This window comes from Apus apus, chromosome 2 (genome assembly GCF_020740795.1).
Source record: "Apus apus isolate bApuApu2 chromosome 2, bApuApu2.pri.cur, whole genome shotgun sequence".
Lineage (NCBI taxonomy): Eukaryota > Metazoa > Chordata > Aves > Apodiformes > Apodidae > Apus > Apus apus.
Genome location: NC_067283.1, coordinates 135,404,721 through 135,432,662, shown reverse-complemented (window position 1 = coordinate 135,432,662; position 27,942 = coordinate 135,404,721). Strand labels below are relative to the sequence as shown.

The following is a 27,942-nucleotide window of genomic DNA, read 5'->3' as shown; positions in this document are numbered from 1 at the left end:
AAAATGCCTGGCACAAAAAAATACCCTAGTAGAAACCAGTGTGTATCCATTTGTAAGCCAGATCCTTGTGACTGTCAAAGCCCTGTTTGGCTTTGCATTTCTGCCTTTCCAAATCAAAGTGCACATTCCTGAAGACTGTCACTCCCAAGTCCTCTGAAGTACCTGAGCATCCCTGCTCTCAGCACTGGGGCATCTGACCTGTGGAAGACCTTCACACCTTGCTAGAAGCACAGCCCAGTCTGAGAGCAGGGGAAGATGGCAACAGCAGATTCCCACCAGGTGAAGATTCCCTTTGGTGCAGCATGCCCAGCTCTGTGTCACGTTTGGCAAAGCTGCCAGATGTCTCTGTGCCACACAGCGCACCAGCGTGGCTCAGTGTTCAGCACGCTGCAATAGACAGAACCATTCACCACTTTCCTGTGCTCTGGATTAATTTTTTTGTCTAAATTTCTTAAAGAGAAGAGACTTGCACAATCTCAAGGCCTGTCTGCCTGGTTTTTTTTTTTTCCTGGCATCTCCAGGTAACCTTGATGAAACAGCTGAGGTGCCTCAGATATACTGGAGCTACTATACATTTACTGACAATCAGTGGCTGGGTGGAGAAGAGAGAGACCCATATCACGGACACTGTCCATAGAAAGGGAGTCCAAGCTCACCTGGTGGGAGCTTGGTTTGATGGCAGATGACATGCTACAACGGCACATGCACTAGCCACCCCTCAGCACGTGGGCACAGCTGGGGTGGCCATGTCACCACCTGCCTCTGGCCCAGCAGCAGCATCACTGGCAACAAGATTTAGTGGGGCGGGCAGCTCAGGGGAGGTTGGGAACCCAGCTTTATCCATTTCAACACTCAACAGCTTGTTTCCTGATGCTTTCAAAAAGTGGCAGCTCACAGTGCACGAAAAGGCAGTTCCTTTTCCTATGTTCATAAGATATTTTCTCTTGGGTTGTTTTTGCAATGACATTTTTAGTAGCTGTTTCTATTTAACTGTGCTCTCTCTTTGGGTTTAGCAGCACTCATGCTATTGCAGTTAAGAATCACTGGCTATTTAATAGTTCACCTTTCATTTTGAGCAGCCACGTTTAGAGTATTGTTTGTCCATAGGATTTTGCCACATCCTCAATGGCTGACAGCTCATGTCCTGTGCTTGTTCAGGGGCTTCTGTCTCTTCTACAGGAAGAGCAAGTACAGATTTGGGGGAAGGCAGCAGGGGAGTGAGTGCAGGAAGAACTGGGTTGGAAGAGTTTGCCTCAGAGCACCTGAGGATGCTCCCCAGAGTATGCAGGCCAGGCAAAGGGAGCATCATAACTTCTTTTAAAGTCCTTGCTTTGTGCTAAGCCTGCACTGTTGGACTAGATGTAATCCTCTCCTTGCTCCCTTTCTTCCAGTCCCATTTTGGATGTGTTGTACACAGTCTTGATGTCGTGCTCTCCCTTCCCATTCTCCTCCCAGCCCGTGGCAGAACGGACACCCAGCCCTGGCCAAGGCTAAGGGAGGCTGATAATGCAACAGACTGCTGAGAACTTGCTTCTCTGGTTCCAGCCACCTGTGCCTGGCTCTTACTACACTGACCAAACACATAATCCTGGGGGAGGAAGCTCTTGCCAAGCGTTCTCTGGGAGGCTCTCAAGTAAGCTGGGGTGCAAACAAAATGCCATCACAATGAAGGGTTTGGTAGCTCTCACTAAAATGGCCATAAGCCAGGTAGGTGTCTGGAAGGCATGGGTGGGCACTGAGGTATGGATGCTCAGAGCAGGAAGAACATTTCTAGAAAGCAGAAAAGCACCCAAACGCTCAGATGCCTCTAAGCTACCCACACCCACATCTCTCTCTTCGGTCCTTTCACCAACAATCAGCCCGTTCATTTCCCTCCTTCCACCTTCCCCCTTTTTTGGGTAAAAAAGGGTGACAAAACAATTAGTCCTAATTATTCCTCCAGAATAACATGCTGCAAAGGACACAGTTTCCAAGGGGCCAGAAGGCCAATTAACATTATATCAGCACTGGAACAGTCTCCCTTTGTCACTGGACATGAACCCCACTGCTTATCTTGTGTCAGCTCTGACCCTGCAGGCAAATGTAAGCCACTAAAACTTCCAAAATTAACTCATTGGGGGAGGGGGAGGGGGGGGGGGGAGAAAAAGATCCCACAACCAGACAAAAACAACACCACCCCAAAAAAACTAATCCAACCAACCGACCCTAAAGAGGGAACTGGTCAGGACTGCACTGGCTAGAGAAGGGGAGAAAGCTCTGAGGACAAGGGAACAAGGGAGCAGGAAGGGGGAGTGATCCCCCTCATCCCAGTGGCTGCAAGTGACTGGGTACGTTCAGCTGCCGGTGGAAGCACAGGCGGTCAGTCAGTGCCCTCTAAAGGATGGCTGGGCTGGGCTGCACTTCCCGTCTTCTCCAAAAACACCGGATTTGGGTCCCTATTGTAACCCAAAATGCATTGGAAGCCACTGACGTCACAAAATGCACCTGAACCAAACAGTTACTACAATATATAGAATCACAGAATCATTTAGGTTGGAGAAGACTTTCAAGATCATCAGGTCCAGCCTAACAACAGCAGGACTCCACTTCTCACCTCTTACAGGTAAGAGCATTATTATAAGGTAGTTCTTAATTGCCAGTACGATCCCTTTGAACTGAGAGAAAAAGTCCACCGTGGTGTCCCTGGTGGAGAGGGGAACAGGGCAGCTCTGGCCAGATAGTCTATGTCATGTCTTTGGCAAGCTGGCTGGCTCCTTCCACAAGTGAGGGCTGCAGTTTGATGATACAATAAACTGAGCCGTAACATCCTAAAATTGGGTTGGAAGCAGCATGTGGCAAAAAGCACTCACTGATAGAAACTCCTCATGGTGGATCAAATTTGTCCCATCAAGATGGTTTTACTTCATACTAGCAAGCTTTATGCAGGTTCCGACATCATGTGGCCAGCCCAGATTTCCATGGCACCTTGTACAGCTACCTTGGAGGTTTTGTCATCTGTTCATTCTTGCTCTTCACAGACTAAATAGGTATTCATTCAAGTATGACCCCCATTTGAGGGTCCCACAAGGGTGTATTGTCACCAGCCACCGCTTCATACTGTGCATAAGCAGCATCTCCAAGCCCTGCAGATGCCTTCCCCAGCAGGCAGCCTTCCCATGCCATGCTGCTGCCACAGAGCCACCCCAGTGCAGCAGCACCAGACTGCTGCAGGAGGCAGTGTGTGGCCATGCAGAGACCTGGCCAGCCCTGCCATCCTGCAGAGACCCTGCCTCTCTCCATCTTAACCCTGGCCCAGATTCATGCAGGTATGTGAATCATATCATACTTCAGTTTTGGTTTGCCTTTTGTACCTCATTTTCAAACAGGCCTTGTGCTTTTCTTCGGCTCACCATGTGAACTGAGACAATTAGTTCTGGGCTGCCAGGGCTTGCAGGGCTGTGCTAGAGGAGCTGCAAGCTGACATTTCAGAGCCAGCAGTGTTCCAGCATTGGGTTAGAAGGTGCCAGGCTAGTGATTCAAAGGTGGCAGGATGATGAGAAAATGGTTAAAGAGCCTGGACTGAGACCTGTGAGAAAAGTTTGAGGGAAAGCATCATCCCTGTAAGTAACACAGTCAGAAAACAGAGTAAGAAACACAGAAATATGTCCTGCATACGGGCAATCTGAAGTCATAGTGAACAGCTAGAAGGATTTATGTAGAGAAATGGGCCAAGGCATCCTTTGTGATTTGGTCATTCTTGTTCTCATGGCAAACGAATGAACTGCACCTGGTCCAGCGAAGGCCCAAGTTTTCTCTCAGGCAACACACACTTATACTATTACCATCAGCCTTTTGCAAAGGGAATACACACAGAATGGCCACAACACAAAAGGACTGGCACCCCCCCATGTACAGGATGTGCATGTGGCAGAGCATCAGCAACTTGCTCTGGAACAGGGAGTGGCAGGCTGGCACATAGGGCACAAAAATCTCTTATCATGTACACTTGCTAATTTAGCAATGGCCAGCCAAACCAGTCTACCTGCTCATGCCAGAGCTCACTCCAGTCTGACCCACTCTCACAGCCAGTACCCCAAGCCCAGCATGAACGCTTTCCAATGCATACTCTGGAAGAGAGACATAATTTTGTTAGGAGAAAAGTAGTTGCAAAAAAAACCCCCAAACAACAACCCAACCAAACAACAAAAAAAATCCACCAACAAAACCACTCTGCACTTCCACTAGGGGTAGAACAAGAACTTGCACAAAGGGGAAGTTGGGTCAGATGTTAGGAAAATAATTTCCAAATTAAGAGGAGTAAGGCCCCAGAATAGACAGCCTTAGAGATTACTGAATTGCCATCCTTGGAGAATTTCTGTGAAAATGCTTGAAAAATCTCGGTCAGGATGATACAGTGTTCTGACTTGGGGAGAGAATGGACTAGGACATTTACATGCTTCCTTCTTGTCTCTTTTTCCCCCAAAATTCTGCATATTTAACAGTCTACAATAGGTCATAATCTAGGTGTTTGCATAGAAATATGGCAATAACTGTTTCCCCGAGTATACAACACTTAGCAGTCACTGTGTGGTACTTCAAGGACACGCAGGAACAGCAGCATGATACTCAAATGTTTTTGCTTCAAGTACTTCAGCTCTTAAGGAAGAAATACCACAGCTACTGACAAAGAGAGCAAGCCTCACACTTTAACAATTCCAATTTTAGCTAGTAAAGGGCAGAGGGAGAGAGTAATGCTCATTTGTTTTTCACAATACCTTAATTTAGTGGTTTCTAGGCAAGGGGGGGGACTGTATCAGGCAGAGGAGGACAGGGAACAGAGCAGAGGATGTGGCTGAGAGGAGGTAGCTGTGTTAAGGTCAAGGATGGAGCAGCATGAAGCTCGCTCTCCAGGAAGGAAGAAGGGGTGGGAGATGAGAACCAGCAGAAGCCCTAGAGAAGCTGAGCTTAACCCACAGAGCAGCTGTTGGCAGCCAGGCAGACTCCCCCCTGCTCCTACATGGCACTGTCCCTCTCCTCCAGACACAACCTTCCCAGAGCAGCTCCCTGCCCAGTCCCAGACCCTGCACCAGGACCTCTTTGTCTACCCATTCATCTTTCCAACCCTGACAGCATCTCCCAAGTCTTAATACTTAACCAGTTCTTAGAATGAAGAGGGAGAGACAGGGTATGCTGCTCTTGGGGAGATACCTGAGGAAAAATGCTGCCATATTACTGTCCAAACTCAGCTCAGGAACTTTCCATCCCCTTAGCTGCAACTGGCACCAGAGAAAACAATCACAGGTCACAAACCTGTTACTTCGTTTGCTTCAGCCACATGATAACATAATGAACCCTTTCCTGTGTCATGGCTGCCTGGGAATGACACTTCTTTTGCCATTTGTTGCCAAAATAACTTCTCCCTCACAAGTTCAGTAAAGGAAACAGACATTCAATTCTTTGTGTGAGTGAAGAATACTCATCAAATGGCCCCAAAAGTAAGAAAGCAAGACTGCTTTTGCCCATGTTCAAAATATCCAAAACACTAAGCTCTGAGATCTTGATGTAGGAGGCTTTTTCCCTTTCTTTTTTTCTTTTTATACTTTATTAAACAAATTACTCAGAATTTGGGGTTAGCTCTGTTCAGGAGATTATCTAGCATGGAAAAGCCTATCTGGGCTAAGAAGGCTACCAAAGGCAAACAGTGTTATCAGCCAAGCACTCAGTTTAAAGAAACCGACACTCCCCTTCAGAAGGTCCAGGCTCTTCCTTATCTCTCCACACAGACCATCAAGGTTTTAGCTTTCACAATGCAGTTTTACACATGGTGTTGCTCTGTAGCCAAACAGAAAAGGCAAACGCCAAGACGTGAAAAAGATCATGCAGTTCCTAAACTCAGAAACACAGCATGCATACTCTGGACTGTAACATTTCATTTTTTAAATCAACTATCAGCTGTGCTAATTCAGTATTAGCACTTTTCAGACACAATTTAAAAACGCTTCCTGTGGCTAACTACACAGCTGAGTCTGCATCGTTTCCAACAGTTTAGTGCAATCCATTGTGCATCAAAAAGTCGTAATTCCTAGGTAACAGAAATGCATTGAAGTCTGAGCACATTTCAGTAACTTCCCTATTTCCATGATAGCCTAGAATAAATAAAAAATTGCATTCACAAATCATAACAACACTGGCACAAAAGAAAAATCTTGTGTCTCCTTAGAGCTTTAAGTTACAAAGGATCTTTACTTAACTTGTGTAGAACTTATGTTTAGTAAACAGGTATCTTTGTAGTCTAAAGTATTTATCAATTGCTGTTAGTGAAAAACCCTTCGTAAACTTTGCTCTTTTTCCTATTAGGTAGTTCTATTAACATTTAGCTGAAAGGAGGCAACTTGTCCTTCAGGTAAGTCACTCTATCTGCATTGTGAAACACATCAAAGATTTGTAATTAAAGAATTATTATCCCTCATTCAGTTCCTGCTGGTCTCAGATTCCCTGGAGCTGACAAAGGAAACACAACCCCCCCATTTCTGTCCAGAGGGCCAGCTTTCAGGCCCAAGTGCTGTCAGTGTTCAACAGCTGCAATGACACAGAGTGTGCTGGGTTTGGGCAGTTCAGCCCAGCTGGCAAGGCAAGGGTGCTACAGCAGCTTTTATCTGGCACCACATGGAACCTGAGACCTGCTGAGCTAGAGTGGATCCTGGAAAGCCCCAGGTGGGAATACCAGGTCACACCCAACAAGGGCACTCCTGCCAGGATTCCCTCTGGATGTCAAACCTCACTCAGGGCTCTGGACTGCAGTTCTGGGTGGGCAATCAGCAGACAAACATACTAGCACCTAAGTCCTTGATGAGATTTAATCCTATATGACTAGCAGAATCTGCCAGCACCAGAATCTAAAGCTTAATACAAATCTTGTGCCTCAACCAGAAAATCATTATTTCTTGTTGGCTTAAAACAAGTTATAGGAGAAGGACAAGATAATTGTTTTGGGCACCATCAGCTAATCATACCTACCTCCTACTGTGATGGATTTTTCCTCTTACAAAGGATACCCAAATTTCCCATTTAACACTTTGTGGCTGTGTGGGGGTGTAGGGGGAAGAGACAGTAAAGCTTCCACTAACTGTTACATCCTTGCTTCAAGTCAAAGCAAAAGGAGTGCACTCTAGGAGGACAAGGCTCAAGAAGTACACTATTTTGCCAAAAGAAGAAATACTAGAAACGTTTCATTAACAAGCTTCAGTGCTTCTGAACAATGTTAATGCTGCTGGCTATCCATCTAGGGTTAAGAGTGCATTTTACTGCCCTAATAGCATTTAGTCTTGGAAAACTCTGAAGTCATACATTGTTAAGAGGCTAAGAGCAAGATCACCAAAACGTCCCTCTCTGCTGAACAGAACTTGCAATCTTATTTTTTTTTAAATTGGGCGGGAGAGAATAAATGCCCTGCCATGCTCTGGGCTCCTTCTTACCACCATCCAGAAGCACTGAAGACAGAAACAGTGACCTAATTCACACGAAAGTACAAGAACATGCCCAGGCAAGAAGAAATGTGTAAGAATAAGCCCAGGTGTCAACAACAGACGAGGGCAGAAGAGCCAGCAGTATGAATAAGGTGAGCCTCAGGAGAGGAGGCAGATGCAGAACAGGACTGGGTAAGGTATACAGCAGTACAGTACACAGTACATCCTAGGGAGGGCATTATAAACCAGTATTTAAACTAGAGATTTTTTTATTTTTCCCTATGAAAGTCGGAGTTTGAATTCTAACAATCACATCCGACCTCACTACAGGACACTGCTGACTCTGGCCTTTCACTTTAATTGTCCAACAGACACAACCACTGCTGGGGCAGGGCCAGCAGGAGAGGAGAGGCTCGTTTGTCAGCCCTATCTCAGTGTCCCACACCAGCAGGGGTGGGGGGGAACGAAGATCCCACGCTCTGCCACGGAGCAGGAGGGGAGGTGCCAGTTCTGCCCTGGGCTTCGTGACCTCCAGCATAAAGAGAGGCAGTGAAACTGCAGCAGCTGCTGAAGGCAAGTGGAATCCTTCACATGTGACAGCAAAATTCCACAAGTGCTCCCTCCTACGGCTCTATTTAAACCTGAGGTGGCAAAGGCTGGGGAAAGAGAAATAAAACAAGATATGAAAACGCAGACAATTCTTCCTCTTTCTGTTGAAACGACGCTGAAGAAAAAAACCAGCACCCTGCAGAAGAAAAACTACATCCAGCATAAGAGCCATTACCTCCAAGACTTGCCTCAGCTCTGGCTCCAGGCCTTACTTCGGTGCTCATCTGCTTAGCAGGAATGAAGCCCGTTCAATTTAACCAATTTGTGAGAATCTGAGACACGTGTCATCAGCTGGTAACAAAAAACCCCAAAGAACTCTATAAAAGATAGGAAATTTTTTTATTATTATTTTTTCTTTTCTGTGAAAGGCTTCGGTTTTTTACAAGTGGAGAAGCCGCGGAAACCTAAGCCCTCACTCAGCACGCCTGCCACAAAAGCCGGGCAGGCAGCTCCTGCCGCCACAGCCGCACGCCCAGGTTCGGCCTCCGAAGGCTTCAGGAGCCCCCGGCAGAGCCCAAGCGCCGCGCTCCGCCCGGCCCGGCCCGGCCCCGCCAGCCGCCGACGCGCCTCCGCCCGGAGATGCAGCTCCCGCTTTCCCGCCCGTCTCCCGCCGCTCCCGGAGCACATCCCGCATTCCCGGCCGGCGAGGGGCACGGCGGGGCCCTCCCGAGCGCCCGCGGGCAGCACCGAGGGCCGCTGTGTCCGACGCCCGCGCCGGCCGCCAGCGAGTCAAACGCACCGGCAACCGGCGGAGCGAGCCCCGAGCCCGCGCACCGGCGGGGGGGGGAAACCCGCGCCAGCGGTTTCCCAGCGCGGGCCCCGGCAGGGCCGGGCGGGGCCCCGGCAGCCCGCCCCGGCAGGACGGCGCCGGATGCCCGGACCGGCCCCGGCGCTGCGCCCGCCCCGCCCGCGCCTCCCCTGGCCCCGCCCGCGCCTCCCCTGGCCCCGCCCGCGCCTCCCCTGGCCCCGCCCGCGCCTCCCCTGGCCCCGCCCGCGCCTCCCCTGGCCCCGCCCGCGCCTCCCCTGGCCCCGCCCGCGCCTCCCCTGGCCCCGCCCGCGCCTCCCCTGGCCCCGCCCCCCGTAAGCCCCGCCCCCCCGCCTCTGCCGTTTGAGCCGCCCCGCGCGCACGCGCCCCCGCCGCGCGCACGTGCTCTCCCGCCCGCGCACGCGCCCTGGCGCCGGGCCCCCCTCCGTCCCCCGTGACGTCACGGCGCGCAGGCGCACTCCCTCCCGGCCAAATGTCCGCCTCCCCCGGGCGGCCCCCGCGCATGCGCAGGAGCTACCTCCCTTCCCCCCGGGGCGGGCGCCGGCGTCGCTGGCGGCCCCGCCCCCGCCCCGGTCCGCGCATGCGCGGTGCGCGCGGCCGGTGCGTGGCGTGCGGCGCGGTGGGGGCGGGTGGGGGCGGGGCGGGTATATATAGTGCGCGGCCGGGGCGGCGGCCTCCCCCTTGTCCCCCGGCCGCCGTCGGAGCTGTGTGCGCAGTGCGTGTGCTCCGGACACCCGGACACGCCGGCCCGGCCCCGCCGCACCATTTATTACTAAAAATATAAAAAAAGCCAAAAAAAATCCAAAAATCCTAAAAAAAACCTTTTAAAAAAAAATAATTTAACCCTTTCCCTCCTCCACCTCCCGACGACCTCCTGCAACCGGCCGGTTTGATATAAAATAACCCGGTGAAGCGAAGCCCCCGGACCCGGCGCAGCCGAGAGGAGACACAGCACAGCCCGACCCCGCCGAGCCCCGCCGCCGCCGCCGCCGCCGCCAGGCCCGGCACCGAGTGAGCCGGACCCCCCGCCGCGCCACCCGCCGCCGCGCCCGCCGCCGGCAGCCGTTGAGCCCCGCGCCGCCAGCGCCGGCCCCTGCCCGCACGGACCGCCGGGCCGCCGCGGCCTCCCCGCCTCGTCAGCGCCCCCCCCTTGCCCTCCCGCGCCGGGAGACGGCGGCAGGATGAACCCCAGCGCCCCCAGCTACCCCATGGCCTCCCTCTACGTGGGGGACCTGCACCCCGACGTGACCGAGGCCATGCTCTACGAGAAGTTCAGCCCCGCCGGGCCCATCCTCTCCATCCGCGTCTGCAGGGACATGATCACCCGCCGGTCGCTCGGCTACGCCTATGTCAACTTCCAGCAGCCCGCCGACGGTGAGTGCCGGGGGGCCGGGCGGCGGGCAGGGCGGCCGGCGGGGGGGAAGAGCCGGGGCGGCCGCCGCTGGAGGAGCCATGTTTGTCCCCCGCCCCCACCGGCGCTCGGCGCGGCCGCCCCCCCCCCCCCCCAGCTCCCCGCCCCGCATCCATTTTCCCCGCCCGGGCGCTGCCGGGGCCGGCGGCGGTGCTGCCGGGCGCGGGGAACTTGGCGCCGCGCGGGGGGAAGTTGGCGGCGGGGCCGCTGCTGACACGCGGCCTGGGGCGGCCCGCGCCTCGTGGCGGCGGCACCGCGGCGGCTGGGGAGGCGGGAACCGAAAGCCGACTGGAGGCCCCGGCGGCGGGCGGGGAAGGGCCCGGGCACCCCCCTCCGAAAGGCTGCGGCCTGACGGAGCTGCCCCGGGCGGGCGGGCGGCGGCCGCGGGATGAGGCCGGGGGGTGGGGGGGGGTGTGTGTGCAGGCGGCTTTTCCACAGGCTGGCACCGCTCTGCGCCTTCCCGGGAGGGATCCGAGATGATGAAGGGTAGCTTGAAGAAAACATCACAGTCATTAGCACCTTTTAATGACTACAAAGGAGCTGGGTGTGTGTGCGTGATTAAGAGGCCAAAAGAAGGAAGTAGGACGTATCGGGGTGGCCGGGTGGTAGCTTCATGGACGTCCATCCGCAGCACAGGCCAAAGCATAATGTGCTCAAACACCAGGGCAGGTCTGTCACGGGCAGGGAGGGGAGGAAACCGCCTGGCCCTCATGTAGCAAGGTGTATTCTGATGCACTTCTCTTTGCAGTAAAGCCTCTGACGTGTTTCCCAAGCTGTGTTTTTATTAAACTTGCTTTACACGAGGTCTTGCCGGTTCTCGGGAGTTACATCAGTACAGAAACTTTCCGTGTAGTTCTGGTCATGTTTGTGCCAAGTTGGGCAAACCAGCTTGCTCATTTAGAGGGCATTTCGATAAAAGAACCAAATCTCACTCAAGTTTAGTGGAGTCCAACTAAAAGAAAGAAATAATTCTACCAGCTAGAACATATTTAATTTTAAGTACAGTTAAGTAATCAGCTTTCTGTTATAATGGTTTCATTTTCAAGCATATGAAAGTGAGAGATTTGAATTACAAACTTTTCAGGCAATTAGGTTAACTGGCTTTCAAAACTGGCTGTAGTCTATAGCCATTATCAGATCAGACTTTGGTGTACCGATGATATCTGTATGTAAGTAGTAAAAGTTACTGTCTCATCTTTTTAATAGGCAGATATTTTACCTGCTATCAGCTCTCTCACTTCAGAGAGCTTTTCATTTGTGCAGTTGTTGTTTAGGATGAGATTATTTTAATGCTTGTTTTAGCATACTGTGCTTTCATTCCATCAAGCCCTATGTTACAGTTTATTCTCAACAGGAAAAAGTAAGGGGTTAGCATAGTTCAGTGCTGGGACACAAGAATGTCAAGGCAGAAGTTGAAGGTGATTCAAATGCTTCTCCTCCTTAGTAATGACTGAATTCTGTGAGGGCTGACTTTGCCATTGTCATTAGCTGAGCAACCCGTTGAACCCTATGTTTTGTGGCTTAGTTTGTAATTTGTCAAATGTAGGAACAAACGCAGCTTTTTCATCTGAGCAGTGCTTGCATTCAGAGTTCGAGAATGTGCCTCTTTACAAAATGCTGTGCTCCAAATGTTACAAGTCTTTTTCAGAGTTTGGGAAGCACAAATTTCAATCTACTCCTAGTCCAGTATTTCTCATCTGTATCAAACTTGCATCTAGCACATACCTGGAAGTCTTTTTAAAAAAAACACATTACATTGTGTAATTATGCTTTAGCAACATTTTTAGAGTTTGTTGTTCTTGGTGAATACCTATAAAGCATTTAATGATCTGGGTTTTTTTCACAGATCATTCATTCTAGCTCTGAGGATGAGTGGTTATTCGTACGGTAATCCTGATTTCATTTTATTTCCAAACTAGCTGCTTTTTCTTGGTTTAGCCTAATTCCTAGCTACATCTCGGGCTGTGCTTACTAAACAGCTAGTAACAACTAGCTCCGGTTATGAAAACGTCTTTGAAGCTGCATTTGACATGACCAGCTGTCTGTAAACTAGGGATTTCAAAGCTCTTCCAAAAACTAATTAGGCCTGATGACACATTTGTGAGGTATGCACCCATTTCATAGCTGTGACTTTTCTGAATTTGAGTCATAGTCTGGAGTAAAACCCAGGCAGTCTTGCTTAATCACTAAACTAGAAATATTCTTCAGTAATTTGAAGCTGCACTGCTTCTCTCTCCAGATTTTTTGAATGGTTATGTTTCCAGAGGTTTATTATTTTATAGCTATTACTAGGTTCATTTAGCACAGTTTAGCATTAAGTGTGTATTTTGAAATTGTTACTAAAGTGGACTGTCCAGTTGCTCACGACTAAAATGGGAACTGGTGACTCATTCAGCAAAAGCTCCAGCAGAATCAGCAAAAGTAAACGGGTAGGTGTGTCCACTTGGTAACAAGTTAACTGCTGATTGGAACTGCCTCCTGCAAACTAGCACACAGCCTATTGTGGCTGAAATGTAATGAAAATAAGCCAGTTTTACTAGTTGTGAATTTTAATGAGTAGCATGTACCTGATTGCAGATGTATTCTAGTAATGTTTTAAAATCCATTGTGGAATGACAATGTAGTGTTGGCTAAGCAGAAATCTTTTTAAGTTTCTTGTACTTTGCTGTACTTTCTGTAGTTCTTGTACCCACAGAAGAAACGACGAGAGCTCTTGAGAGTTTCCAGGCTGTCCTTGTCTATGTGGAGGAATGGCACTGATGTAGGATAGGTGATCACTGTTGGTTAAGAGTGGTAATGTTGGCAAAGGCCAGCATGGGCCCACTATGAGTCAGATGTTTGGGAAATGTGTCCGGGAACACACATTTCTGAGGAGTGTCAGGATTATTCTAGAAGCAATTAGCATGAATTGGAAAAGCTTCTTTGCTAGTAAAGCAAGTCCTGTTACTACTTCTGGAAATAATGAACTGTTTGTTGCTGGCACTTTTGCTGGTGCTGGCAGTAATAATTCTAATGACTTCCAGGGCAATACCAAAGTGTTAGATGTTTCCACTGCAGTCAGTCTGATAGCCAGTTCTTTTTTTTTTTAATCTTTTTTTTTTTTTAATATAAAGCCTCCCAATGCTTTTTGTTTCTCATTATCGGTATCTAGGTTGTCTTTTCTCTCCTGCTTAATTTATACTAAAGTTCATGAAAGCTTGATAACTTATGTAAAAACTTGGCGATGCTTATATTTTTGTGATTTCAGCTTAATTCAGGTGTTGACTTGCTACTGTCATGTGGTTATGGTAATAGTATCAATGGATACTTACAATAAATTGTTAGCTGTCTGTCTCATTAACTTCTATAGATGTCTTTCAGAGAATAAAGTATTCAGATTCACTTGAAATCTGAAAACATGGCGAGAAAAGACATAAAATGTGGTGTACCAGCTGAACCAGAAGCTGATGGCAAATTTTCTTTGGCCATAATATCTAACAACATAGCTAAATATAAAAGCAGCCCTTACACAACAAAACCATTAAATAAAAGTTTTGTGATTGGCTCTTGGTGATTCTTCTAAGAAAAACAATTAACTGACATGATTACTGTTTTGAAACTAATACTAAACTGATTTCAGTCTTGCTCTGCTTCATGCAAGTTGCTGTGAAGTGAGTTTAGTACCAATGGATGTGACTTTGAGTATTTATTGGGACTTTTTTCAGTGTTCTTCCAGGTGTACAAGAATGACAACAAAAAGGAGCTAATGTAGGAGATAATTAAATGTCTTCCATACTTGAGAACTGTTGCTTTCTTTCTTAAATACCTTGTTGACTTAAAACATCACAGAAATGTCTTGTTGCTTTGAAGGGACTGAAGAATTCTTGATACTTCCCTATCTAAATACAGTGAGATCTTAAATTCAGGCTTTGAAAAGTTAGTTACAGCATTCTACTGGAAAAACTGCTCCATTGGAGTAACAAAACTTTTACATTCCTTCATTTCCCTGTTTAAATGCTTACTCCTTCAAGTTTGTATGTATTTCATTGTGAGCTTTGAATATATATATACATCTAAAATTTAAGATTTTCAAAATAAGTGAATGCTAGTTTTAAATCTTTGAACTGTCCCTTGCACAGAAGTCCATCACAGGTTGTCTTTGCCACTAGGGAAGTTGTGTGGAGCAGCAGCCTGCACCAGGCTTGAACCCCACCTAGCAAAGAAATTTTGTCAGTTTAGGGGTATTGGTGACTTAGGAGTTCATATGTTAATGCTTGCAAAAGGCCTTATATAGGTACAAGCTGTACCCCTAAAAGCACTTTTAATGATACATTGTACATCTACATGTTGTAGGAGTGGCCAGATGATTTTTCACAAATTGTTAAAATTTTCCTCCTGTGGAGTAGGTCATCACTCGCTTTTGTCCTGTCACTGTACCATCTTTTCATAGTGGGGTAAATCCTTCTACAGTTTGTTCAGCTGACTTTTGCTCCTTCCTATCTCCTAAGTGCTGAGCAGTTTTTGCCAGTTTTTACTGGAGTGAAAGTGTGGGGTTCATTTACATTGGAGGTTTGGATTTGCATCTTGGTGGTGGTGCTAGACTGAAAATATTAAAGATTTTATGCAGAATTGTAGTTCAAGTAGTACTTGTGTGCTTATTAAGGGTACCTCCAGTGTTTCCTACTAATTCCATGATGTTTTTCCAGCTGAACGAGCTTTGGATACCATGAACTTTGATGTCATTAAAGGCAAACCAGTGCGCATCATGTGGTCTCAGCGCGATCCTTCTCTACGCAAAAGTGGTGTAGGAAACATCTTCATCAAGAACTTGGACAAATCCATTGATAACAAAGCTTTGTATGATACATTTTCTGCTTTTGGAAACATTCTATCCTGTAAGGTTAGTGGACAATTACTTGTGCATTGCATGTTTTGGCATGAGAAACTCAATTTATACTGGAAACATTTCATGGGTATTACAACGCCATTTTTCTTTAATAGGTGGTATGTGATGAAAATGGATCCAAGGGTTATGGATTTGTACATTTTGAGACACAAGAAGCTGCAGAAAGAGCTATTGAAAAAATGAACGGTATGCTGCTTAATGACCGCAAAGTGTAAGTACATAAACAAAGCTGGGGATCAGCACTGACCGAATTTCATTTTACAGCAGACAAATACTTAAAGCTTACCTGGAAAAGGCAGGTTGCTCCAAACATTTTTAATTTTAAAGAGGATATTGGATTTTAGTGTTAGGAATACTATTAATTGGATCACCTGACTAGTCTAAAGGCAGAAAATAAGTTCAGAAAAGGCTAATCATGGACTCTGGAGGAAAAAAAATTGTCTTACAAGCCAATGCTGTAAGGAGGATTTGGATACTTGTCTAGTATTTGTATCTTACTGGTTGGAGACTAAATTCCATCCATCAGGTACTCTGAATAATACTTCTTTTATAAGAGTTGTGAGATAGGTGCATTATCCATTTTGGGGTGAAATTTAAAGCACTAGAAGTACTTGGATTACACTAATGGTTTTATATGAATGTCTGTTAATTGGCATTTCTAGGAAAGAGGAGAAGAAAATAAAACTTAGAGAAACATAATGTTTTAAACATTATCACTCTTCTGTACTGTAGGAAAAAAGTTATTTGGCTACTTGTTTGGTGGTACCTTGACCTGAGAGGGGAGCAGGCTGAGTGTGCCTCACAGCCATGCCTGAGGGGTCATTATGGTATTCAGTATAGTAGCAAAATAATAGCTCTAAATATACTTGAGAGAGTTTGGAAAAAGAATTGCAGGAATCAGCATCAGCTTACCATCTTGGATTATTCTTACATGTAGAGATGGATGGATCAAGACACATGTAAGGGAGAAGAAACATTTTGCAGCTTTAGCTTTCCTGCTTGTACTTTGCTTGACTATCATACTGTGGATGTTTTTACTCAGCTTACATCTGTATAAAACCTTTTTAAATTAGTGAAAAAAGTCAGCTTATAGTCATAAAAGCACATTGTTTTCATACACTTAGTTTAGTAGAATTGTCATGAGTTAATTTTGCTTTGAATTTCTATTCAGGCAAAGTTTTAAAGGTGAATTAAAACACTATCAAAATATGCTGAACACAGTGCACTCTCTTTCTTGCCATCCTTGGTTACTATAAGTTGGGTGAAGTTGGTAAAGTTTAAGAGAATGTTGAGTTACTGTTTGCTACTCTATTGGATTTGTCAGATTTGGAACATTAAAGTTGGACAAGATAATAAAATTTGAGAGCATGAAGTCTCCTACAGAAATCAGTATTAGCCATGTAATGGCTGCACTTGAGCAGTTCCATGGGTCACAGTGCTCTGTTCAGCTTCTGTTCCTTCTCTGGTGATATGAACTGACCTTTGGTGTTCCCAGTCAATTTGCAATGCTATTTGAAGAGCAAGCTGAACTATTTATCTATGCCTACTGGAAAAAATAAAATAAAATTTAAACCTCATTAACCAAGGAAAAGTCTTGCTTTGATATAGGCTGGAAAGGTGTGTAGGGGAGTGAGGGGGTTTACTTAAATATGCATTGTTTTATTTACTGGGTCAGAGAACAGTAACTGCTTTAGGGCTGACATGTTTTTAGTATGGCAGAGGAATTATGCTGATACATAGAATTTCTTGCTAGCCACTTCACCTAGTGCCCTTCCCTATTGTCCAGTGCCTGTTGTCAGAGGCTGTTTTATAGGAGTGAACAATCTCGCCACTGGCTTGAAAGCATGTTTATGCCAGTAGCTGTGATAAACACATGGATGTAGCAAAGGGTAGTGAAATTGTTTTTCTGATAGAGTTTTATTGTCAGTATTTTATCTAAAGAATTTCATGTCTATAATGAACAATGAGAATTGTTAAGAATAAAATATTTTGCCAGAGAGTTAAAGTAAATTTTTAAACCTTGACAGACTTGCTTTAAACTACATTATTCTATTCTCCTGCAACTAGATTTGTTGGAAGGTTTAAATCCCGCAAGGAGCGTGAGGCAGAGCTGGGAGCCAGAGCGAAGGAATTCACCAATGTTTACATCAAGAATTTTGGAGAAGACATGGATGATGAGAGACTTAAGGAACTCTTTGGCAAGTTTGGTAATGTCTTAAAACTTTAAGTTTATATGAACACGAGTGAACTTCAGCTTACTTATATTTCATCTACACAGTGCCTTACAGTAACAAAGAATCAGTTGCCTGGCTGATGTTGATTTAATAACATTTTTTTAAAAGGTACTGAAAAGTTGGTGCTTCCATTTTCAGATTCAAGTGCAGTAATATTCTCTGCAGAATTGTAAGTAGCCAGAATAGCATAATATAATCCTGCCATCTGAAAATGTGTCCTGAATAGTCTTTTCAATGGGTTTTGCAGATTTTTCAGGCTTAAAGTGTTTCCTGATTTAGTACAGATTCTTGTTATGAATTCACTATACAAGATACATGGCAAATGAGCTTGCTGTTTGTTGACTTGCAGACTTCTTTACTCAGAGTATCGCTGTTTTATTTATTCAGCTGCTTTATGGTTGAACTAGTATGAAATTACAAGGAAATTTTCCATTGGCAAGGTATTGGTTCTGTCTTGATCTGTAGTTTTGCACAGGGCAAAATTATGGCAACCGTATGATCATGATCTAGTAATGTATGTGTCACCACTGAAATAGGAAAATATAAACTTCAGTTACAGGTATTTATACTGGTTTGTATGACACATATACTTTACTCAGCCTCAGCTTTTTTGGGGTATTTTCTTTTGTCTCTGCTTTTGCTGTTCTCAAGTAGGTATCATGTGTAAAACAAGACAAAGCCTCGGGTATGAGATATTCTGTAGCAGCTGTAAGCAGCATCTACAGGAAATTCCTTTCCACTGTTGAAGTATCTGTGGTTGAAACAGTGGTGAACTTAGCTGCTACTATCTGTCTCAGTTGAGCCTCTGCACTGCGTTTTTTCAGAGGTTTGGAACTGCTGAACTGGGATCGCTTTTCTTTCACAAGGATAAATGCATAACCATGCACCTAACAGAAAGACCTCCTCCAGTTTTGAGTATCATCAAAGGCCGGAAGCAGTAATGCTTTTTTAATGTTGTAGTTTTTAATGATAAGAAAAAATTAATTCACTTTGATGTGACATTCCTACCCCTTTTTAGTTGAAAATACTGTTGGAAAGAAATTCAGCATGGCAGACTTCAACTGTAATTTAAGTTCCACACTGGGATAAATCAGCAATTTTATATTGGTGCATGATGTTTACTAGATTCTGTTACCGGTGCAGGAGACCTTTGTGTTACAAGTGAAACTAAATATTAAGACTTATAAAAGGATTTTCAAAAGGTGAAGAGAAGACACTCTGCGTATGAAGCATAAGCATTTCATTCTCTTTTTAGGTCCTGCCCTAAGTGTGAAAGTCATGACCGATGAGAGCGGAAAATCCAAAGGCTTTGGCTTTGTTAGTTTTGAAAGACATGAGGATGCCCAAAAAGTAAGCTTTTGGACTTCATTTTAGGAATTCTATATCTGAAACACAAATAATGCACTTCATTGAGTGGTTTGAAATTGTGTGAATTCACTTAAGGGCTTTATCAAGGACACTGGAAAAGCAGGTGTCTGCTTCCTAAAAGATCTGGTATGGTTTCTGTCATTTAGAATGCTTTCTTATGAGCAAATGTCAGTTTATTTGAGGAGCCTGTTAAGTCAATGTACTCTGAAACAGCTGGAACTAGTATAGAATGGGGGAATCTTGATCAGTCTGGTGTAGTTGGGCTTAAAGGTCTCTTACGAGATTTGGACTCCTTCATGCTGGGCAACATGCAAGCGTCGTAAATTATTACATCTCTTCTGAAACCAGGTGAATCGGTGGATTAAAATCTGGTTACACAAAATGTGTGCAAGGCAGAAAGGATGGTGTTTTCGAACTTCAGGACTTTTAGTTTTATTGCGCATATTTGGCACAGCTTTAAGAAAATAGTTAGTTGTGGAGCCTGTGATACTCCTTTTACTCTAAAGAGTAACTTTGGAAGAAGGGACCTTTTAATTCACGTAAATGTCTGTAGCATGCCAGTATGCTATATAAATTCTTTGTCAGCTGGTTGCTTTGATGTGTCAGTTGATTGTGGCAGTAGGGACAGAACAGCAGGAGAAAAACTCAGCAAGGAGCAAATCAGGACAACAAACAAAGTTTCCTTTTCAAAAGGCACTTTGGTAATTTGTCAGTAGTGCAAGTGTACAAGCAAGAGATTAGAACAAAGCACATCTACATTGTTCTGTCTTGCATATGTTCAGTGACAAATTGTTTATCTTATAGTAGTCAGAATCACATGTTGAGTGTTGTAAATAACACAAAATTCCAATATCTCAGTAAAAAGATGTTTAAGGGTTTTGATCACAGTGGTATACAACAAACTGGTGACTTCTGGTTTTAAATCATTGAGTAAATCTGTGTCAAGAGTTTTTATGTCTTAATAGCTGTCACTCAAAACAGCATAAAGGAAAAAAAAAGTTCATATTTTCATACTCTGAAGTATTTTGTTAATGAAATGCTAAAAACTAAAGAGGGAAAAAAGAGCCATGTATGCCAACTGTAGCTTAACATACTGTATAAGAAAATCTGGTAGATACTACAGTTCCAGATGTTACTTTTAAAAACAGAAGTCAGTTGTGTAAACTGGAGCTTTTTACCTTAACGTGCTTCCTTTTCAGTGTTTTTAGGAAGATACGGTTGGAGAAGTACCTTATTGTGTGACTTGATATTTAATGTTTTTGTCCAACTTCATAAAAGTTTTTTCTAATCCCTTGTGATTTTTTTCTTTAACTGGACAGAAGCACAATCAGAAAGCAATTTCCATTTTATCTTAAGCAGGGAACTCTTGTGATACTTTGTATCAGCTAGTGCTACTTTAGCTAGGTTGGTCCTTTTTCTGTAATCCTTATATTAACTTTTTATATTTACATTACATTTATTTTGTATGCCTGCAAACCACTGGAGTATGAAGCACTGCTAACCTCTTCTTTATTAATGAAGGCTGTAGATGAGATGAATGGGAAAGAGCTCAATGGGAAACAAATCTATGTTGGCCGGGCCCAGAAAAAGGTGGAAAGACAGACAGAGCTGAAGCGCAAGTTTGAGCAAATGAAGCAGGACAGGATCACCAGATACCAGGTTGAGTTTTAATCCAAGAGGATTAACTTTATTCTACAATATTTTTAGATTTACACAGACCATTTGCTTTCAGAAATAACTTGCCCTTTTTTTTAGGGTGTAAACCTTTATGTGAAAAATCTTGATGATGGGATTGATGATGAGCGCCTTCGAAAAGAATTCTCCCCATTTGGTACAATCACTAGTGCAAAGGTAAAGTTTATAGATGGTGCTTGTTCTTTCTCTGAAGGTGAATAGTGGTCCTTCACCAAGGAAGAGCTGATTTATCTCACTGACTAACAGATGTGACCCAGTCACTTACCACTGCTACTGTGAATGTGGACATCTGCTTTCTTGATTATTGTACATCTGAGGTTAAATGCTTGTGGTCATCCTTTCTTGAAATAAACTGGATACTGAAATTAATGTGAGAAATTACATCTTCAGAGCAATAATGTGCTCGTTATTACTTCACTGAGATTTTAATCTGTATTCAGTAAATTATTAGCTATTAATCAAGCAATTATATTCCTTTTTATGAATCAATTCAGTAAAAACAAAACCAAAACTTCTTTACTGTGAGAGTGACAGAGCACTGGAACAGGCTGCCCAGAGATGTTGTGGAGTCTCCTTTGCTGGAGACATTCAAAACCCACCTGGACATGTTCCAGTATTGTAGAGGATCCTGCTCTGGCAGGGGGGGTTGGACTAGATGATCTTTTGAGGTCACTTCCAACCCCTAAGATTCTGTGATTCTGTAAAACAAACCTGTGTAGCTCTAGTAAGCTGAAAAAAGAAACTCGTGAGTTGATTAGGTACAACATTCTCTTGTCTTAAAACTAAATTTTCTGCTGACAGGTCATGATGGAAGGTGGCCGCAGCAAAGGATTTGGATTTGTGTGCTTTTCATCACCAGAAGAAGCCACCAAAGCTGTCACAGAAATGAATGGTAGAATTGTGGCTACTAAACCATTATATGTAGCTCTAGCCCAGCGTAAGGAGGAGCGCCAAGCTCATCTCACCAACCAGTATATGCAGAGAATGGCAAGTGTAAGAGCAGTACCTAATCCTGTCATCAACCCTTACCAGCCAGCACCTCCTTCAGGATACTTCATGGCAGCTATCCCACAGGTACGTAGAGAGATGAGTAACTGGATGTTTTGTATTGTGTATGACATTTGGTTAGATTTACTAGTAAACAGAACTATTAGCATGTGTCCTTAATTTCAGCATTCTAATTTCATATCAGAAAGGGGGTGACTGTTCAGCATGGCCTTCAAAGATAACAAAGTTACACAATGTTTTCCTATTTGACAGACTCAGAACCGTGCTGCATACTATCCTACTAACCAGCTCGCTCAACTTGCTAGACCTAGTCCTCGCTGGACTGCTCAGGGTGCCAGACCTCATCGTAAGTCACTTTACCTCTTTCCAGTGATTAAACTCCACAGCGTTTATCTTTGCACTTTTAAATACATTTTCATGATATTGCAGTATTCTTTTTGTCACGTTAGTGTTTTGTCACAATCAGTCTCTCAGCATGTAACTTAATGTATTTTCTCTAAAACACAGCATTCCAAAACATGCCTGGTGCTATCCGCCCAGCAGCACCCAGACCACCATTTAGTACCATGAGACCAGCTTCTTCACAAGTTCCACGAGTCATGTCAACACAGCGTGTTGGTGAGTTTCATTTATGCAAACTTTAAGTATTAGACTTCTTTGGTAATTTTTCAGATTCTGAATGACCTCTCAAAAGCATTTGGTAACATTCATTGTTACTCTACTTTTGTGGCTCAGTCTGAGTAAGATAGTGACACCTTCTAGGAGTTGCAAAGATGACAACTGCTGCTGTGACAGCCCCATCTCCTTAGCATGAAACATAGCTTTTAGTGTGCATTTTAATAATACTGTATGGCAGCCTCTGCCATTTCTAAACATCACTTATGGCAATTGTAATAGGATGCATTTAAAAATACTGAGATGATACAATTTTAGCTCTTACTATTTTGTTGTAGAGTACTGTGAGCCAGTATCATGTATGCAGAATCTGCACATTGCTGAATTAATGGAAATTGATTGTAATGGAGTCTTAATTATTTCAGAATGTATTAGGCAGTAGTATTTAATGAAGTAGGTATACTTCATGACTGTTGACGTAACATGCTTATGAAATCAAGTGTTATATGAGGTTTGAATGAAATCCAGTTAATACCCAGCTGAAGTGTATGTTTTCTCATAGGTCTTTTTTCAATAGCATGTAAGAAAAACAATTCATTAGGGAAGTGACTGGAAAGTAACATACATTAAAAGCTGAGATTTGAGCTTTAGATGTGGCAGTTGGCAATACTACTGAGATGACTCTATAATACAGTACCTAAATTAGATACTCATTTTGAGCTGGTTTGTTGTTTTTAACTTGCACAGTGTGGACTAAATAAAAAAAATGAATTATTTACATATGGAATTGTTATTTTTTCAGCTAATACATCAACACAAACAATTGGTCCACGTCCTGCAGCAGCAGCCACTGCAGCTACTCCTGCTGTACGCACAGTACCACAGTACAAATACGCTGCAGGTGTTCGTAATCCTCAGCAGCATCTTAATACACAGCCACAGGTTGCCATGCAGCAGGTATGTGACTTTAGGAACTGGTCCATGCTCTTGTTGGTGCTTTTTGCAGGGGAAGGTGGCAGCAGGAGGGGGAGAGGGGGGCGCTTGTTACTGAGAGTTGTCTGTTATTTTAGAATTCAGGCTCTGCATTATGGCAGCAGAGTTAACAGCCTTGGGGTTTTAAGTGTATTTCAAGTTCAGCTGGGACAGGATGTGATCCTCTGTTGCTTGGTGTTTCCCAGTTGCTTGATACCTCAGCCTCAAGCTGTTGATAGTAATCTCAACATCACTCAGCTCTAAACAGCCCTATTTGATTGAATTGACTCCATTGTAATTTGTCACCTTTCTGACAGTGTAGGCATTGCTTATGCGGAGTTTTGGAACACTGGATATTTGAAGCTGTACCTAATTATGCACTAGAATTTAATTTTGAAATGGTGTTAAATTAATTTGCAGCCTGCTGTCCATGTGCAAGGTCAGGAACCCTTGACTGCTTCCATGTTGGCTTCTGCCCCTCCACAAGAACAAAAGCAGATGTTAGGTATGTACTCAATACCTTTCTGTACGCCTTGTAGCAGAAGGAGGGAGTACTCTTTTATCCATCTTCAAATGCAGAATAAATTGTTTTTGCAGTAGAACAACGTGTTTTGTTTCCCTTTTCCCTTAAATGTAGGCTGTGTTTGTCAGATGAGGTTTGTCACTGATGAGTTTTTTTCTCCCTAGGGGAACGCCTATTTCCTCTCATTCAAAACATGCACCCTACTCTGGCGGGTAAGATCACTGGGATGTTGCTGGAGATTGACAACTCTGAACTCCTCCACATGCTCGAGTCTCCTGAGTCTCTTCGTTCGAAGGTAAGTGGACTTTTACCTTCTGCTAGTGTTATCAGCAATTAAGTCTACACTGATTTAGCAGGTGTTTATGCTGGCACAGTGGAGTAGGAGCAGTGCAACAGTGGTACAGGACGCGAAGTAAGAATAGCCTCTTTGAGGGTGGCAGTGACTTACGTCAGCATGACCTGGAACTGTTATGTTACCCTTTTCCACTAAACAATGCAAGCATTGTTTATATGTGTAATTTACACTGTTTCATTAACTTAAACATATAGAAATTGCTAACCTTCCCTTTATTAATTTTTTTTACTTAACAGGTTGATGAAGCTGTAGCCGTACTACAAGCCCACCAAGCTAAAGAGGCTGCTCAAAAGGCAGTTAATAATCCCACTGGGGTTCCAAGTGTTTAATAAGTAAGTTTTCTGAGCTCTGTGGTTTCATAGATGAGTCAGGCAATAGTCCTTAGTCAATGGCCTTGTAAGCAGAGTGCTTCCAGGCTCTGTATCATCTGCAGTGACACAAAGTAACAGCTATGGCAACAGTTGTAAGCAAATTTTGTGCTCAAGCCTGTTGTCCAGTTCTGTAGCTCTCCTTTAGCAAATGCTACTGACTATTCATGCTGTTGTTCAAGAGGAAGTTGTGGAAGTAAGCTTAAAACAGTATTCCAACAGTATTTTTCATTAGCAATTCAGTAGCTTATTTACACTATAATTTGTATTCACTTGACAAAATCTAGAATTGTACAGTAATTAAAAATGAAATGACATTGTCTTGTCTTCACATTCTGGTGAATTTAACTTTGTCAATTAAAATACTGATTTTCTTTCTTGCCCTCTGTGGGGTTAGTATCTTAATTTTGCATGATAGGAAGAGGCAAAAGGTAATCTGGTCTTGAGATCAGAGGTGATCTGCAGTCAAGGTAGTTAGAGTAATGAATTATTGTGTGTAGCTGTTGTTCCAGGTCAGGCTGTGCCCAGTACTGTTCAGGTCCAGAGTCAGTTGTGTCCTACCACATATCACAGACTTGGGGTGCTTTACTTCCATGTCTCTAAAAAGTGGGAGATACCTCTGATACCTTGCTGCTTGTGAAGAACTTCTATATGATAAGTACTGTGAAAGCCCAAAGTACTTCACGAAGGCTTACACTTGCAGAAAGCCTGTCAGAAAACATGCAGTGCTGCTTTGATTTGAAAACCTAACAACATTGTTTTTGTTTGCAGGAAGATCCGGGACTACAATCTAGAACTTCGCTTCACCGAAGAAAAAAAAAATCTAAACATGGAAAAACTATTAAATATTGAGAAAAACATTGCAAAATATAAAATAAATAAAAAAAGGAAAGGAAACTTTGAAGCTTATGTACAGAGCAACGCCGGGGCTAGCTAAACAAGTGCTAGTCCTAGATTACTTATTGATTTAAAATTTAAAAAAAAATAGTAAAATAAAAAATACAAATTAATGTTTTATAAACCCGGGGGAAAAGAATTTTCAGCACAGTACAAAAATTTAAAGCATTCCTTTCTTTAATTTTGTAATTCTTTACTGTGGAAAAGCTCAGAATATCACCACTGTTTTAGTTGACAGTGAGAATTGATAGCTGAGCAAAGAAACGTAATTTGGATTATAAAATTCTTGGTTTAATAAAAATTCCTTAAACACTGACTTCTTTGTGATGGTTTCTTTTGTACAGTGTGTTTTTGGTAAGATTCAGAATGCCAAGTTAGTATCCCATTAGTATGTTTTAGCAATTTCTAGAGATTAGCCTCTGTCTAGCCACCTGTTACTGATAATATAAACTTAGGCATTAAAACTAATCAAAAAACCAGCTAGAGCCACATTTGGGTTTGAAATCCTTCCTAGCACGATATCTGAGCTCTTGTCTTTGTCTAATTAGAAATAGACCTTCAAATAACCTGCCTTGAGATGATCAGTAAGAAATGTTACATGTTGGAATTGTGTAACATACCAGCATGTGTTCCCATTGGACCACCTGCACATGATGTTTGTTCTCACAGGTTTTGGTCAGAGGAACAATCTCTATGTAGGTCTCCAGCTGTGTCTTTAGATGGCTAATGATCCCTGAGTTGAGGACAGTATTACAGATACAGGTGAATGAACAAGCATTGTCTGCAATAGGCAGTGTTGCAAAATTCCATTGTTGGGAATGTATGAACACAAAGCATTCCTAGAGTAAAACAATTGAGGCTTCAGGCAGCAGTGTATTTAAAAAGTATGTAAAAGATCACAGTTTTTACACAGTAAAAATCCTTCTATGGACATGACTGCTTAATCCTCTGAGTCAGGTTTTCCTAGTGCTGTGTTTCCTAATAAGTGAATGGCTACTGTGGCCTTTTTCCTCTTAGTAAGGGACCAATTCGTTTAATTCTGGCTTTGGTACATTTTTCGGTTTTTAGTGTGCTGAACAATTAATGCTTATCAGAGGCAACTTTGAAAGTCTGGTGAAATCATTCTAGCAGTCTTACTGGCTCCAGAAATTGGCTTCTGCCTATAAAGGTGACTTTTCCTGGTTCGTTCTGTGTTGACTGTCATTTTAAAATCAGAATTGGAGGGGGGAGAAGGCCTTTTCAATGCTGCTTGATCTAGATCTGATCTAGTGTGCAGTAGCAGTGAAACAATCTGTCTTCACTCAGGGCTGATAGGGCCTTCAGGTCAGCTTGCATGTTAGTCACTGAAAAGAGCACCCAGAGCAGGTGACCAATGGCAGCAAGAGTGAGAAGAGCCAACTCCAGCACAAGCTTGTAGTTCGCTACAGCATCTTTCTGAGGCTGAGAGTTTTGCACGGTCAAAGCTGTTAAATGCATAACCAAGAGAGACAGAGTAACAAACGCTTTTGTTTCAAAGCAAACTTTCCCTGTGTAAGTTAGCAGATACATTGAAGTTGCCCATCTACAGATGGGTTATCCCCTACAGCTGCGGGTTTGCTTCCTGCCCTTGCTTCCTTCATGGAGTACTTTCTGCAGACTTGCAGAATACAAGAGGCATTTTCTACCCAGTTTAGCCCATAATTTGGTCTGTAAGCTAATTAATCAACACTGATAGTGCAGGGGGAGAAAGGAAACAGTGGAGATGGCACATCTTCCTGTTACAGAGAAGAAAGAAATGGAGGAAAGCACAACCTTTAGCCACTGAAATCCTTTGGCCTCCAGTTGCTGTATTTAAAAATACAGTTTCTGTGGAATCATAGGAAGGAGGGCTAGTGAGTTCTTTCTGGAAGGATCTCTGAAATCCATGTTGCATGGGTGGGAATGCCAGTGTCCTCTGGTGCAGTCTTGAAGCCCTCAGAAGACAATTCAAGAGTGCCCTTATTTCCTTTCTGCAAGGATCTTCAGATTTCTACTGTTTAGTGAATTTAAGAAATAAGCTTAGCAGTGAGGTGCAATTGATCTGGTGTAAATGAATCCCATTTAAAATCCCTCACTATAAAAACAGTAGGTTAAGCTTGTACAATTCTTACCCTCAGTCCTGTCCTGATGGAGGCAGACTGAGTTAGCCTTTAATTTGCAACCTTTCTGAAGCATATGACTGCAAGAAATTTTGAAATTGGATGGTAAATCCTGTAAAAGAAGCGGTTCAGACAAGACGCACATGCTAACAGGTTGAATGTACAACTTCATTTTATGTAAAAACATTAATATTTTGGAGACAGTTTTAAAGAGGTAAAAATAGTTAGCACCATAATAGAAATGTTGGAGACTTGTCTAATATTAACGGCTTAGTAGAAGATCTAAAGGATGATCTAAAAACCTAACTATTGTGGGAGTTTCAGTGCCCTAGCAGGGAAGTAAGAGCCTGTGTAACTTCTGCTTTTTTCCCCAGTTGAGAGGCAGTGTGTCTTCAGTGACTCTGCTGATATCAAACTAAACTGATTTTTATGTTCTGTAAGAATGTGCAAGTTATTTAACCTCTTGCAAATGGGGAAACTGAAAAAGGGGGGAAAGAGGTGTTCTTCCACCTTTGTACGAGGCTTCTGTGGGTGTGTAAAGCATTACTGTCTGTACCAGCCTGAAATACTAGGTAACATTTGTGATGGAACAGTGAGGCAGTTCTGGTGAGGTGTTCCTGATAGGGTAAGAAAACAAATCCTGGGTTGGTATGGTTTCTTTCTTCCTGCTCTTG

General features: G+C 43.8%; 1 protein-coding gene across 2 annotated transcripts; it reads left to right on the top strand.

Moving 5' to 3' along the window:
• The first annotated feature begins 9,452 nt into the window (after positions 1-9,452).
• PABPC1 (poly(A) binding protein cytoplasmic 1) lies at positions 9,453-25,467 on the top strand. Of its 2 annotated transcripts, none has more exons than XM_051609867.1 (15): positions 9,453-10,194; positions 14,917-15,110; positions 15,212-15,327; positions 17,184-17,314; positions 18,606-18,700; positions 20,240-20,377; positions 20,474-20,569; positions 21,215-21,487; positions 21,674-21,767; positions 21,929-22,039; positions 22,839-22,993; positions 23,429-23,513; positions 23,696-23,826; positions 24,123-24,218; positions 25,026-25,467. In XM_051609867.1, exons 1-14 carry the CDS (start codon positions 10,002-10,004, stop codon positions 24,213-24,215), a joined length of 1,905 nt encoding a protein of 634 aa, XP_051465827.1. In that variant the 5' UTR covers positions 9,453-10,001; the 3' UTR covers positions 24,216-24,218; positions 25,026-25,467. The 2 variants fall into 2 exon arrangements, with proteins under 2 accessions (XP_051465827.1, XP_051465826.1); XM_051609866.1 differs by having other exon boundaries at positions 17,184-17,323.
• The last annotated feature ends 2,475 nt before the right edge of the window (positions 25,468-27,942 follow it).